Source organism: Ochotona curzoniae, unplaced genomic scaffold (assembly GCF_017591425.1).
Source record: "Ochotona curzoniae isolate NIBS_2020 unplaced genomic scaffold, NIBS_Ocur_1.0 scaffold_461, whole genome shotgun sequence".
Classification (NCBI taxonomy): Eukaryota; Metazoa; Chordata; class Mammalia; order Lagomorpha; family Ochotonidae; genus Ochotona; species Ochotona curzoniae.
In genome coordinates, this window is record NW_024467120.1 from 1,102,528 (window position 1) to 1,116,509 (window position 13,982).

Genomic DNA, 13,982 nt, shown 5'->3' on the forward strand with positions numbered 1-13,982 from the left:
ATTAACAAAAATGCAATTCGAAAAACGTGGTTTTGCACGTTTACGGTCATGAGAGAAAAAAATAGCTACCAAGCCCTTGCCCCAATCCCAAACGTACCTGAGAAATGTACAAACAAGTCCTCTGTCAGGGCCTAAGAACCCTATCAACCCAGCTACTGAAACTTGCCCATCACCACACTCTCTTCTCAGAATACCTGATTGTTCACTTACAAATCTGCCTACTCTTGAAGATGATCACTAAGCACCTTCCCTCTTTTTATGTCACTTTTTTGCATGTTAATCACTTTTATCAGCAAATATCCTGCCAAATCTAACTTGGATTCTTCTTCTATTAATACTACCTGAACCATCCCATTTCTTTGGTCCGCACTGTAGCCACAGGTCTCTGTAGTGTGTAGTTTCTCTCTTCCTAGCTTCTCTAAAATCCATTCCAATAAAAATTTCTCTACCTCTTGCTCAAACTTGTTTGTCAGGACCACCACTGACCTTCACTGTTGAATACAACAGTCCGTTGGTCCACTCTCATCCTTATCTCACATGATGTTATCACTGGCTTCGGGCACCAGCTGAGCACCACTCCTTCCTCTTAGTGTATTTCTGCACTTGATTCCTGGCTGATCGGGATTGCTACATTTCCCTTTGCTGGTGCCTTCATTTGTACCAATCAGCATGTCTCAGGAAATGGTCTTGATCTATTTTTCTTCTACGGCTCTTTTATTAACTTCAATGAGTCTTATTATTTTGAATTACACTTAGATGCCAATATCTCCTATTTTTATTCCAGCCTGCACTCCAATGACATACTTGAAAACTTCCTACTTGGGACTGGTATGATAGCTTAACTCACTAATCCTCCACCTCTAAACACCGGAATCCTATACGGGCACCATTTTGTGTCATGGCTGTTCCATTTTCCATCCAGGCTTCCTGTTTGTGACTTGGGAAAGATCACAGATATATTATATTATAAAAAGAAACAATTTTTAAATATAAGAAAAAACTTTCTACTCATTCAAAACTGATTCCTGATCTTATAGCTCAACCCCCTCTACTCCCCTCCACTGCCACGGTCTTCTCCACAACAGTGAGTGACATTTCCACTTTTTAAATAAAGATTTATTTTTACTGGAAAAACAGGTCATATTTAGAGAAGAAACAGAGAGAAAGATCTTCCATCTGCTGATTCTTCCAACAAATGGCCACAACAGCCAGAGCTACACCAATGAGAAGACAGGAGTCAGAAGCTTCTTCTGGCTCTCCCACATGGATGCAAGGTCCCAAGGTTTGGACCATTCTCCACTGCTTTTCCAAGCTGTAAGCAAGGAGCTGGATGGGAGGTGAAGAGATGGGACATGAACTTGCATCTATATGGGATTCCAGTGATTATAAGGTAAGGATTCCGCCACTGAGTCATCGTACCAGGCCTAATATCTTGATTCTTTCAACTGCTCAGACCCAACTGTCTGAAGTTACACTTTCTCTTTCACATCTTCAGCTCCAATTCAGGAGCAAGTTCTCTTGGTTTTCAATTGGAATGTTAAAAAGAATGCTTCTTAATACTTCTGGAAAACTCCACCTACAACAGTAACACTAATGCTAATTTTTTTCGAAAAGATAAATACTCATCACTGCCCATTAAATAGTGCTAGTTAGTGAGCAATTCATATCTGCAGACTCCCAACTTGCCTTGGATTAATGAGGTTATTTTATAATGTTGATTTCTTCTTGTCTGCCCCCACCTCCGGAATATCAATAACTTTATAGATTTGGTGTCTATCTTGCCTCTACTTATTGCATTTATCATTTCTCTCTGGCAAATTGCACCAACTAGGTCCTTATGGTCACTGTCCACCAGGCATCTGTCATGACACAGCCATTCATGCCTACAGAGGTATGCATTTGTTTAAAAATGAGTTCACTTAACAGTTTGTTTTTCCCAGTGAAACAGCTGGATAATTGTATACATAGGCATTTTAGTTAACAAGCCACTGGATCAACCGTGAAAGTGTCAGAGTCCAGGTTATTACCCCCAAAAAAACTGTGGTTAATAAAATGACAGCATCAAAATGTACTCCACATAATCCACAGTTTGGAAAAAAAAAAAAAAAACACACACACACACATATGAAGTTTGTCTTTCAACATAAAGTTTGAGGATCCCCACCATGTGCAACAGCCGCATGGGTCTCCTTGCTTTCAACTCACTTGCACAAGTGCCCCTTTAAAGTACAGTTGTATTATGATAACCAAGTCTCTGTTTTTACCTCAGAGGAAATGGCCTTCAGCTCTGTCTGTTCCTGCTCATCTCTTCCTCATCACCTACTAGGCATTCTCCACACCACACATCACGCTGTTCTTCACACCAGCCAGCTCAGCTCCTACCTGAGCACTTTCTTTGCCAACTTCTCTCTGCCTGGAACATTCTGGCTCTCCATATGTACTTGGCAGCTCCCTCAATACCTCAGAAGCCTCACCATGAGTACCTAGGACTCTCATGCTGTTTCTATCTTCACCTTTCTAAACATTAAAAAAAAAAAACTTTTAAAATATAACTTCCTAATCATGCATTCTCCGACTTCGCCAAACCTGAGTACCATAAACCAGGAGAGGGGCAGAAACGTTTACAAAAGTGTTTTGTCAAATGACATGTTTACAAAAACAAAGCCTGCCACACTGGAAGCCTAGATACACCTTGGACGAAATGATCAGAAGGAAGTGTTCACAGTCCTTTGCTTAAAAACTCCAAAGAAAACCAAGAAATTCACTTCAGTTCAACTCAAGGTGATATTAAAAACAACATTTGCAACAGCAGTAATTTGGAGCTTAATGTCTTAAGAGATCCTACCCAAAATGGCCAGGGTACGAGCTCCGGTCCATGGCCAACAACACGCTTGACAAATGTGTATGTCAGTAAGACTGTTCTAAATATGGCAGATGCTAATCTCTTTATACACATTTGATTAAAAAAGCAAACACATTTTGTAAAAATCATATCTTACCGGCAGGTCGGTGAAAGCAATACCTGAACAAAAGAGAGAGAGAGAGAGAGACACCATTAGAAGTTGTTTTCAAAGGCAAAGGGAGACACAGAAATGAATTATTAACTACAAAGATGGAAAGAATGGCTGAGGATAAGCAGGGATTAGAAGAACAAGACTAATTTTCACGGGTAACATTAACATATATAACTACTGTCCCCTTTAAGAATTGTCAACTCTGTAGTCACACATAAATTCTATTTTCAAGATGTTGCCATTGTCACCAGTATTTCTAAAATGGTTTTAGATATTAGGAACTGCATGAAACTGGGTGCAAAATACTCATTTGATATTTTATCCCAAGATGTGTATCCAGCCTCATAACTTTCATCTTTGTTTTCAACTTAAAAAAGCAAAAATTTTTCTTCTAATAGGGTAAAAAAAGTAATTTTTTTAAATAAAAGCACATTCTTAAATAAGTTTTTACTATTCCGGGCAAAAACTTAGTTCTTTTCTTCAAAGAATAAAGATTTACACAGTTGAAAATTTCTTTTCAATGTCTTTGATAAGAATTTCAACACAATCTTGTTCTAAATACAACTTAAACAATGGCAGTATCATTGGAATAAGACTATTGTTATCCCAAAGTGACAATAATCTCTCTTTAAATATTACAATACATTCTTCAGCTAAAAATGCAATATTAAATAAATAAACAAAATTATCTCTAAAAGGCCTCAGTGATGTCTAAAAAAATTAAACTCAGAGGAAGGACTGGTGTCAGGAAGTCACTGATCATAACACCTCCAGGCTCCATGTTAAAACCCACCAACCACAGCACCACCACTGACTCTGTGGTCTACATCCACACCTAAACAATGAGGCATCTCTGTTATTTGCAAGGCCTCTTCCTTACACCTTCCTAACTGTGCTGTGCCAACAGAAAAGAAAAAAATAACAGTAAAAACAAAACTGAATATAAGTATTACATATTTTAAATAACATGTAAAATTAATGCTCTATACATTAATAAAACACTTTCATGATTTTTAAAGACTGGTTACTTTGTCTTAGATTGCCAAAGGAGAGCAAAGCTAGGATTTTTTTTTCAACACGAGTGTATTCTAAAACTTCAGAAAACTAAAACCAATTCAGATAACAATGGAGAATATTTTAATGAAATGACCATACACATTCACCTTTTTTCATAAAATATTTCTGAAACATGTCTGGCAAACATGTCTAAATTTGTGTTGCTTAGCAAAAAATGGGCTCTCTGGGCAATAAAACCCTCACCATTTTAAAAATTCTAGCAGAAAATCCAAATTAATTTTATAGATTAACAAATTTTAACATTGCCCAAAAAAAAACCTAAAAGCTTGTATACAATCAGACCACAGCAAGACACCACTTAAGCTAGCAAAGTTACAGTTTTCTGCATTTTCCATGTTTGATGGGTTTTTATTTTTAAAAAATCAATTAATGGATGATGTCAATAAAATCACTTCAACTGAAGTTAACCTATACCCAAATCTTTTCCCCCAATTTTCATAGATTAAAATTTCTCTTCATATGATAAGTAAATGTGTATTTTTGAAAGTTTGTATGAGACAGAAACTAGGTACCCATCAGCTTTTAGGAAAGACAAGAAAATTAACAGCATTTTAACTTACAGATGCTACAATCTAAGCCTGAAGGAAGCCAACTTCCTGACAAGAGCCACATTATAAATCTTGGCTGGTTTCCTTTCTTAAGGCTTTGGTCACCACTGAATTCTGCCACTGTCTGAGGAAAGCAGTCATAGACAATACATAAAACAAGTAAGAGTGGCTGTGTGCCAAGGAGGTGACAGACCCAGGCAGGCAGGGCGCAGATGTGGCCACACTTCCAGCCCCTGTCCAGGAGACATGATTTCTGCTCACCAGTGTTTAACCAAGGAACCTCCTGCCCTAGTACTGAGGATGGAGAACTAACACTGAAGAACCCTGAGTATTTGCTCAGTACCATACAACGATCTAAGAGCTCGATCTCATTTCAATTATCACATTTTACAAATGAGGAAAGAAAGGCATAGAAACATTAAAATGTTGAAAGTCAAATAGTGGAAGCCACTAGGTCCCACTCCACCAAGTCTGACTAAAGGACATTCACTGGCCATAGCTCTCTTTACTTCACAAATATTAAAACATTTTACAAATGTGCAACACCAAATACTCCAAATCTACTAGAACTTAGAACATAATTTCATTATTAGATGTCTTTTTCTTACATTTTAAAAATAGCTTTCCCAGTGATGAGAAACACTCAGTTTAAATATTTGTGAAATTCTAAGAAAAATTCAATCATATTACTTGTGATCTTCAGAATATCTATTTTCTGAAAATTTAGTTTTATATGACTAGTTTTTTTTTTAAAGTTTTATCTTGCATTTTTTAGACAAAGTTCATACTGAAAAGCAGTTTTATTTTGGTTCAGTGAGAGATCTTAAAAATACTATGCAGCCAAATCAACTAATACGGTATCATTTAACTTCTTTACAAGCCAGAGTCAGAACACTACAGGTCGGACATCCCTAATCCTAAAACACCCAAAATCTGAAACAGTTGAGCACTGTCAAAACACTGAAAGTGCAAAATTCCACATCTGGCTTAATGTGACAGTTCATAGATACATCAAAAATACTGTAAAAACACTACTTTGAGGCTTTGTGTACAAAATGCTCATAAAATAATTCATGTTGATGTTTTAGTTTCATGCCCAAGCTCACCACTATGCATGCGCAAATATTTCAAAATCAGAAACACCTGAAATCCCAAGGCTGGATTTGGGGCACAGCTGGTGAAGAACTGACAGCAGTACCCCTTTGTGTACCACTGGCATAAGACCCAGATGCTCCACTTCTGATCCAGCTCCCTGCCTACATGCCTGAGAAAGCAGCAGAGGATGGCCCAAGGCACTGGGACCCTATATCCATCCACAAAGGGAGATAAGGAAGAAACTCCTAGCTTCAGCCTGGCACAGCCCTGGCCATGACTGTCACTCAGGGAGCTAACCAGTCAATAGAAGATAGATCTCTCCCTTTCAGTCTTGCATTTCAAATGAATAAATATTTTAAAATAAATAAATAAACAACAACACCTGAAATCTAAAACACTTCTGGTCAAGAATACTAGGAAAGAAATAGGTTACACAACTCATCACAACAAACAAATGAAAGGGGAAAAGAGTTGGCTATTCTGGAAAAAAAAAGTTGGCTACAACAGTGAAATCACAAATACCCACACAATCTGCACATTAAGTATAAGAAGCTATGCATGTACTAATGAGAATACACACATCTTCTGTGGATGTAACAGGTAACAGAAACACTCAATTAAATATTTAAAAAGTAAAATACTAAATCCAATATAAATGCACAGGATTTATAGAACAATATCTAAACAACATTACTAATGCAGCCAGAGATTTAGAACTTTACTTCAAAGCAACAGAAAGAATGATGCTTGCTATGTGTGTAAGCACAGCAGCTGATGTCTAATTTTTATAATTCCTGCCTGAAGAGGAACTTAGTGTTTATTTTCTTTTACTTTACGAATCAAGGATTTTTTTCAACAGTAATATGAAACCTTAAAATCAGAAGCATCAGTGTAGTCATTCTTTCATACTTTCTGTAACTAGAAAGAGCCTCTACAGGAATATAATAACATTGTGTACAATTTTAAATCTCAAATGATATGAGCACATGCATATTCAACTGAAGCCCTAATTTTCTTAGTTTCACAGTATGAGTTTCTTCAAGTTTTTACTATTTCCTTTAGTTCTTATTAGTCACCTAAGCTTTGTCCTAATAAAACTTATTATTTGCTTCCTTAAGTCTGTTCTGTCTTACAAAACTGACTTGTAGTCACAGCTTTTTGTCTCTACCAGCGTATCTGGGCATATCAACGACCTTCACTTAATGGCAGCAGTAGCTTTGCCTCCCAATGTTACTGTTCCTGTTCTACTCTAAGAACAGATAGCCCTTTTATCCCTAAAAATTGGATCAAACAGTGAAGGGTTTTCCTGAAAGCAAAGCAGAAAATTCTTAGCATTTCAACTACTGCAACACATGCCTCGCCAGAGGATTATTTCTATAGCTATTCCTATCATGATATAAAGTGTTTTTCACAGAGCACAAATTTTCATCATTTCCTCAAACTGCTTCTGGATTAAACACTTTTCAGAAGCATCTATTTGTAAAAGAGAACATCGCAATTATGACTATCATGCCAGAGGTGCAACAATCAACAGTATTTTGGTTATCCTGCAAGCAATATGTAAAGCAGTACCTAAACTATGTCCATTCTTGGTGTAAAAGCAGGTATTGTTGATAAGGTTAACGCAACAGCCAATGACATCACCAGTTGTAAAAGTTGGTCCATAAGGTTGTCCAGTTCCAGAAGAACAAAATGAATGTCCATCATCCCCGTGGTAACCATACGAATGTTTATCCCATCCTGAAGAGGAAATTACATCACATTTACAATGAAAAAGTAAAGCTCCTCTGTACTAGACTGAGTTTCTAAGATGATAAAAACAAAACAGATAACGTACATTTAAATTCTCAACAGCTACAATACAAACAAATTTTTGTAAACAAAAATATTACAACATCAAGGAAAATAAATTTGCTTAAGAAAACTCTAGCACAATATGAAATGGATGGAGAACTCCTACCAGTAAAAAAAAACACCCACAGAGAAAGCACATTTTCCATACATTTCTTTTGCTAATATGCCAAAGAAATTTATTAAAAAAAAAAAAAAATCACCTTAATGTAAACTATTAGATCACATCTTATTCAATCACCATGAACTTTAGGGTTGTGATCCAAACCTAGTCAGGCAAATCTGTGGTTTTTCCCATAATACCAAATCAGTCATGTCTCTATCACTGTAAAGATTCACTGATACGGGCCTGGTGCAATGGCCTAGTGGCTAAAGCCCTCGTCTTGCAACCACCTAGATCCCTTACAGGCATTGCTTCATGTCCACACTGCTCCACTTTCCATCCAGCTTCCTGTTGCAGCCTGGGAAAGCAGCAGAGGACAGCCCAAAGCACTGTGACCCTGCACCCATGTTGGAGACCATGAAGAATCAACCAGGCTTCTAGCTTCAGATTGGCTCAGCTCTGGCCATTGCAGCCGCTTGGGGAGTGAGCCAGCTGATGGAAGATCTTTCTCAATGTCTTTCCTTCTCTTTGTAAATCTGACCTTCCAATAAAAATAAATAAATCTTAAAAAACCAAAAGATATCATTGATACATCTTCTCAGTTTTTTTTTTTTTGGAAAACTTTTCAAGCAACAAAGACTTCATTTAGATCCCCTTTCAAATACAATTTTACTAAAAAAAAAATATGAAACATATCAGTTTAATACAATTACATGACAACTATATTGGTCTCATTTGGTGTGTTAGTTTATTCATAGAGATTTATATTGGTCATTTTGCTTCCTATTTAAAATAAAAATGCACCTCCCAAAATGATCTGCAATGCTAGGAAATCGAATTTTTAAAAGTATAATTCAAAAATCAAACACTGAGTAACAGTTGTACCATCTAAATTAATACGTTCCTCAGCCGAGATTTTAAAAACATGAGCAGTCAAGGCTGAGTGAAAAATCAGAAAAGTGAAGGAAACAAACACAACCAGCCATATGATTACAGACAGAAAAAAAACAAAAAATTTAAACAATGTCATATAAATGCTAAGTTTATGAAAACTTATTAAAAACCAATCACCTTCCACTTAGAATTCATAGATGGTTAAGAATACAGACCACCACCATTTTTATTTCAACCCACTGAATGAAATGTTAGCCAAAATAAGCTAGCTGTAAGACAGCGTAATATTCAATTACACATGTACCTGGTAGTCTATTCATGTTCACACCTTGGGCTGAAAGGCCGATTCCCATATAGCTGTCAGAAACAAAAAGAAGAAGGTTATCACAGCTTTCAAACAATCAGAACCAAGCAAAAGTTGAAGCTATTAGTATAAAAAATATTGTTAAAATGAATTATACAGCAACAAAGGGCAGTATTAAATCACCAATAAAATTCACACACATAGTAAATTCAGTAAAATAGTCATCATTTATAGACATAGCAAAAATATTAGTTATGACTATGCCCTTGGCCTAAACACATAAAAAATTCTCCAATTCATTAAAAATAATTATAATGGTTACAATTTGTCAAAGAAATTAGAGGTACATATGGAAGAAAAATAAATTCAAAACAAAGTAAGCAAATGTGTTTTTAGACCACACAGAGACACAATGTATGTGCCAAAATCACTGTTTAAGCATTTGACAAAAGGGCCACTGGTGTGGTGCAGTGGATAAAGACATCACCTAGAATACCAGCTAGTGTCCCAGCTGCTCCACTTTCAATCGAGCTTCCTGCTAATGAGCCTAGGAAAGCAGTAAAGATGGCTTTTCACCCACAAGAACAGTCGTGGCCACTTTGGAGAGTGAACAAGCAAATCCGAAGATGTTTGTCTCTCAATCTAACCAAAAATTAGATTAAATGCCATGATACACTGTCTGCAACAGACATTCTAGATTCAAACACGGCAGCTTGAAAGAAAAAGGAGGAAGGAGAAATTCCACTAATTACCTGACCATTCCAGGGAAGGATTTTGATGGTACAGAAAGAAGACAGAACATGGGATTATCGAATGTCTCATATAGAGAAAGGATGGGGGGGGGTGGGGAGGGGGCGACAGGACAAGGTGAGAAGGCGAAAGCACAAGGGATGGCTGAGAACATATTACCCATTTACTCATCATTCAACCATCTACACTTCCCTCAACCATTCATCCTTCCCACAACCACCATCCATCTTTTTTTCTCATCTCACCTCTCCAGCCACCTGTCCATCCACCCAGCTTTCCTTCATCCATCTATCCACTCTTTTATTTTTACTTTTTTAAATTAGCACTATCATTTTATGATACAGTTCCATTGGCCCTGAGATTTCCAATACCTCTTCCCCAAATCTCCTCCCCCTCCACAGTGAGTTCCCTGTATTATTACTATAGTATAATAGTAATACTATAGTTCATCATAAACAGTCATATGTCCATCATTTCGGGCATGGACAATGGCAGAGAGTCCAGCATCCTATTGCCAAGACATAGTTAACAGTCTCATTAAGAGTCCATCTTTTATCTGGAAATAGAGATGCATACTGCATTGTATCCTCACATGTGGATATGATGGTCTCCATTATACAGTTACTGTACAGTCCCTTAAATGAAAAGTTGCAAAACAAAATCAACAAAAGGAAGAAAAAAAAAAAAACAAATTAACACCCATGAAGTCAAATAACATGCTACTGAATGACTAATGTGTCGCTGAAGAAATGAAAAAAGAAAATCAAGAATCTTCTTGAAGAAAATGATGCTGCTATGTGATCTATAGGTCAGTGAAGAATTTAATGAGAAAGTATTTTGAAGACACTTTCTAGTAAACAGTGCCCCAGCAATACTCCATATTCCACTTTCATACTAACATGCTCCCTAAGAGGCTGGTTATTCAAATAAGCTGGTTTCTTTCACCTACATGGAAAATTTGAATGGGGTTCCAGGTTCCTGTTTTGCTCTAGCCCAGTCTTGGTCATTGTGCACATTTGGGGAAACAATCCAAAGATAGGAGATTTGCCTCTCCCTTTGCCAAATAATAATAATCATAATAATTTTTCATAAAATTCTTTACTGACTAGGAAAATAATACAGGAGAAAAACCCAATTTATATGAAAAAAGGGAGAAATAAATGAAGACAAAACATTTTTTCCTTCAAGTTTTTTTCATCTGTGAGTGTACAACAGTGCACCTGCGTGTTGCTTCCCTATCAGCATATCCTCAATAGTCAGGGTTTAGCCAGGCAGCAGCCAGGAGCTGTCATTCCAGGTCTCCCACAGGAGCGACAAGAACCCTAATACTCAAGACATCATTTGTTGACTTTGAAGGTGCTCATGAGCAGGAAGCTGTAATCAGGAGCACAGTTAGGACTGAAACCCAGACACTGACACAGGGGATACAAGCACCCCAACTGGTGTTTTCACTGGGAGGCTCAATACCTCCTCCTAATGATTCAGTGGATCTAATCACATCAAACCCTGCCCTGCTCCTACTCTATAACTCTTCCTTTCAAATAAATAAATCTTAGAGAAAGACAGGGATATGGGGAGGGGGGAATTGGTTACACTGCTTTAGGGTATCTGCACTTCTACGAGGCATCATTGTAAAATACTTAGAGGGGCTGGCACGTGGTATAGTGCATAGAGCTGGTGACGCCAGCATCCCATATGGGCTCCAGTTTGAGATCCAGATACTAATGTGCCTGAGAAAGCAGGAGAAAATGGCCCAAGTGGTTGGGCCCTGTACCTACAAGCACAATCTGGAAGAAGCCCCAGGCTTCAGGTTTCAGCAGGCCCAAACCCTGTTTACATTAAGGCCCTGTTTACATTAAGTAGAAGAGGAGGGAAAAAAAGCAGTAAGGAATGAGTACAATGAGTAAAAAAGAGAAATATGGTAGATAAAAGATCTAACCATAGCAATGATCACTATTACTATGAGTGATCTAAACATGACAATTAAAGACAGAATTGAGAAGATTAAAGAAAAGAAGTCTTCAGTATGTTGCCTACAAGTAACTCATTTTACATGCAGTGACACAGAGAAATTAAACAAGATGAAGATATGCCATGCTAACACTAATCCAAAGAAAGCTGAACTAGCTAAATTAATTTCAAACAAAGCAGAATTGAGAACAAGGAATATGAAGGACAAAGGCGAACATTATAAAATGACAGAGAATCAATCTCCAACAAAATAATCTTGTATGTGTGTATACACCTAACACAGTGTCAAACTATGTGAGACAGGAAGTGATAGAAAACCTTAAATTCACTGCCGTAACTGAAACCACCAATACACCCATATCAGTAACTGACAAACACACCTGGAAGCAAAGAATACTTTTTAGTAAAACTACAGTGAAACAGACGGAACAAATGCTTTATGAGCATTGCAGCATAACATTCTTCTTACATTTACCAAGACACATTGAACTCTGGACAATACAGCACATCTAAACAATTAAGATAAGACACAAATGATATTCTCAGATTAAACTAGACATCAACAAAACAAAGCTGGAAAAAACCCAAAATACTTAGAAATCAAACCTTTATTTTCTAAAGGTTTATTTATTTTTTATTGAAAAGGCAGTTTTACAAAAATGAGACAGAAAGACCTGGTTCGCTTCCCAAGTGGCCCCAATGGCTGGAGCTGAGCCAATCTGAAGCTGGGAGCCAGGAGCTTCTTCTGAGTCTCCCATACGGATGCAGGTTTCCAAGGCTTTGGGTCACCTACTATTTTCCCAGACGACAAGCAGGGAGCTGGATGGAAAATGGAGCAGCCGAGACATGAACCAGTATCCATAAGGAATCTCAGTGCTTGCAAAGTGAGGATTTGGCCTCAGAGCCATCACACCAGGCCCAAACAATAAGCCTTCAAATAACACATAGAACAAGAGGTCTATAGTGAAATTTTAAAATATTTTGAGCTTCATTTCAGGATCTTCCATTTCATGAACAATGAAAACAAGCCATCAAAATCTGTGGGATGCAGTGAAAGCAACATTCAGAAGGAAATCAGAAGGGAAAAAAAAAACACAGCATAGAATGTAATGACATAGAAACAGTAACTGGAACCAGGTATAGCATAGCAACTTAAGCTGCTGTTTGCAATTCTAAAAAATTCCATGAGTAGACCAGCTCAAGCCCTGATTATTACACTTAAAAAAAGATTTATTTATTTTTATTGGAAAGTCAGATATACAGAGAGAAGAAGAGACAGAGAGAAAGATCTTTGGCCCGATGATTCACTCTCTAAGTGGTCAGTGCTATGCCGATCCAAAGCCAGGATCCAGGAACTTCTTCCAGGTCTCCCACACAGGTGCAGGGTCCCAAGGCTTTGGGCCGACCTGGACTGCTTTCCCAGGCCACAAGCAGGGAGCCGGATGGGGAGTGGAGTTGCCAGGATTAGAACCGGCGCCCATGTGGGATCCTGGTGCGTTCAAGGTGAGGACTTTAGCCAGTAGGCCTCACCGTGGGGCCCGTGATTATTACACTTTTATTTAGCTCCCTGCTAATGTGCCTGGGAGAACAGCAAAAGATGGCCCAAGTGCTGGGGCCACTGCCACCTGTGTGAAAGACCTGGCTGTAAAGACTCCTTAAATTTAAGTGTCAGTGTTTAGCTGAGAATTCAGGCCACTGGTTAAGGTGCCTGCATCCCACCTTAGAGGGCATGGGCTTAATATTTGGCACTGGCTCCTGACTCCCACTTGCTATTAATGTACACCCTGGGAGTCATCAATGATGGTTCCAGTAATCAGACTCCTTCTACCCATGCAGGAAACTTGGATTAGATACCCAACCAAGTCAATACGGTTACTGTAATACTTAAGGAATAAACTAGTGGATGAGAGCTTCATCTTCTCTTTGTCTCTGGCCCTCAAATAAATAAAAATTTTAAAAAGCTGTAATAATCAATTATTTAAGCTTCTACTTTAGAAAAATTAAGAAACAAAGGGGTCAACATTGTGACTTATCAAATCCTCTATCCTTTGGTGTCAGCATTTCAAAAGGGCACTGGTTCATGTCCCAGCTGCTCCACTTCTGATCCAGCTCTCTCTTAGTGATCAGGGAAAGCAGCAGAGAACAGCCCATCCTTCGGGGCCTGCACCCACTTGAGACCCAGAAGCTCCGGGCTCCCAGCTTTGGATCAGCTCAGTTCATTATGGGAGTGAACCAGTGAACATTCTCGCCTTCTCTCTTTAAAAATCTGCCTTTCAAATGAAAATGATTTTTTAAAAAAATCCCCATGCCCACCAGTTGAGGTGGGATCCTGAGGCCTCTCCAGTCGACAGTGGACCTACCACCAGCCTGTCTCA

The 13,982-nt window shown here is 38.1% G+C and overlaps 1 protein-coding gene across 2 annotated transcripts in view; it reads right to left on the reverse strand.

The window, feature by feature from the left end:
* Positions 1-13,982, reverse strand: part of RANBP9 (RAN binding protein 9) — a 90,691-nt gene that overhangs the window by 33,356 nt on the left and 43,353 nt on the right. For both annotated transcript variants that reach the window (XM_040967688.1, XM_040967689.1), the window contains 3 exons: positions 8,887-8,939; positions 7,307-7,474; positions 3,000-3,022 (listed from right to left, as the gene is read on the reverse strand). In XM_040967688.1, coding sequence (XP_040823622.1) covers positions 3,000-3,022; positions 7,307-7,474; positions 8,887-8,939 — 244 coding nt within the window. The remainder of the gene's footprint in view (positions 1-2,999; positions 3,023-7,306; positions 7,475-8,886; positions 8,940-13,982) is intronic.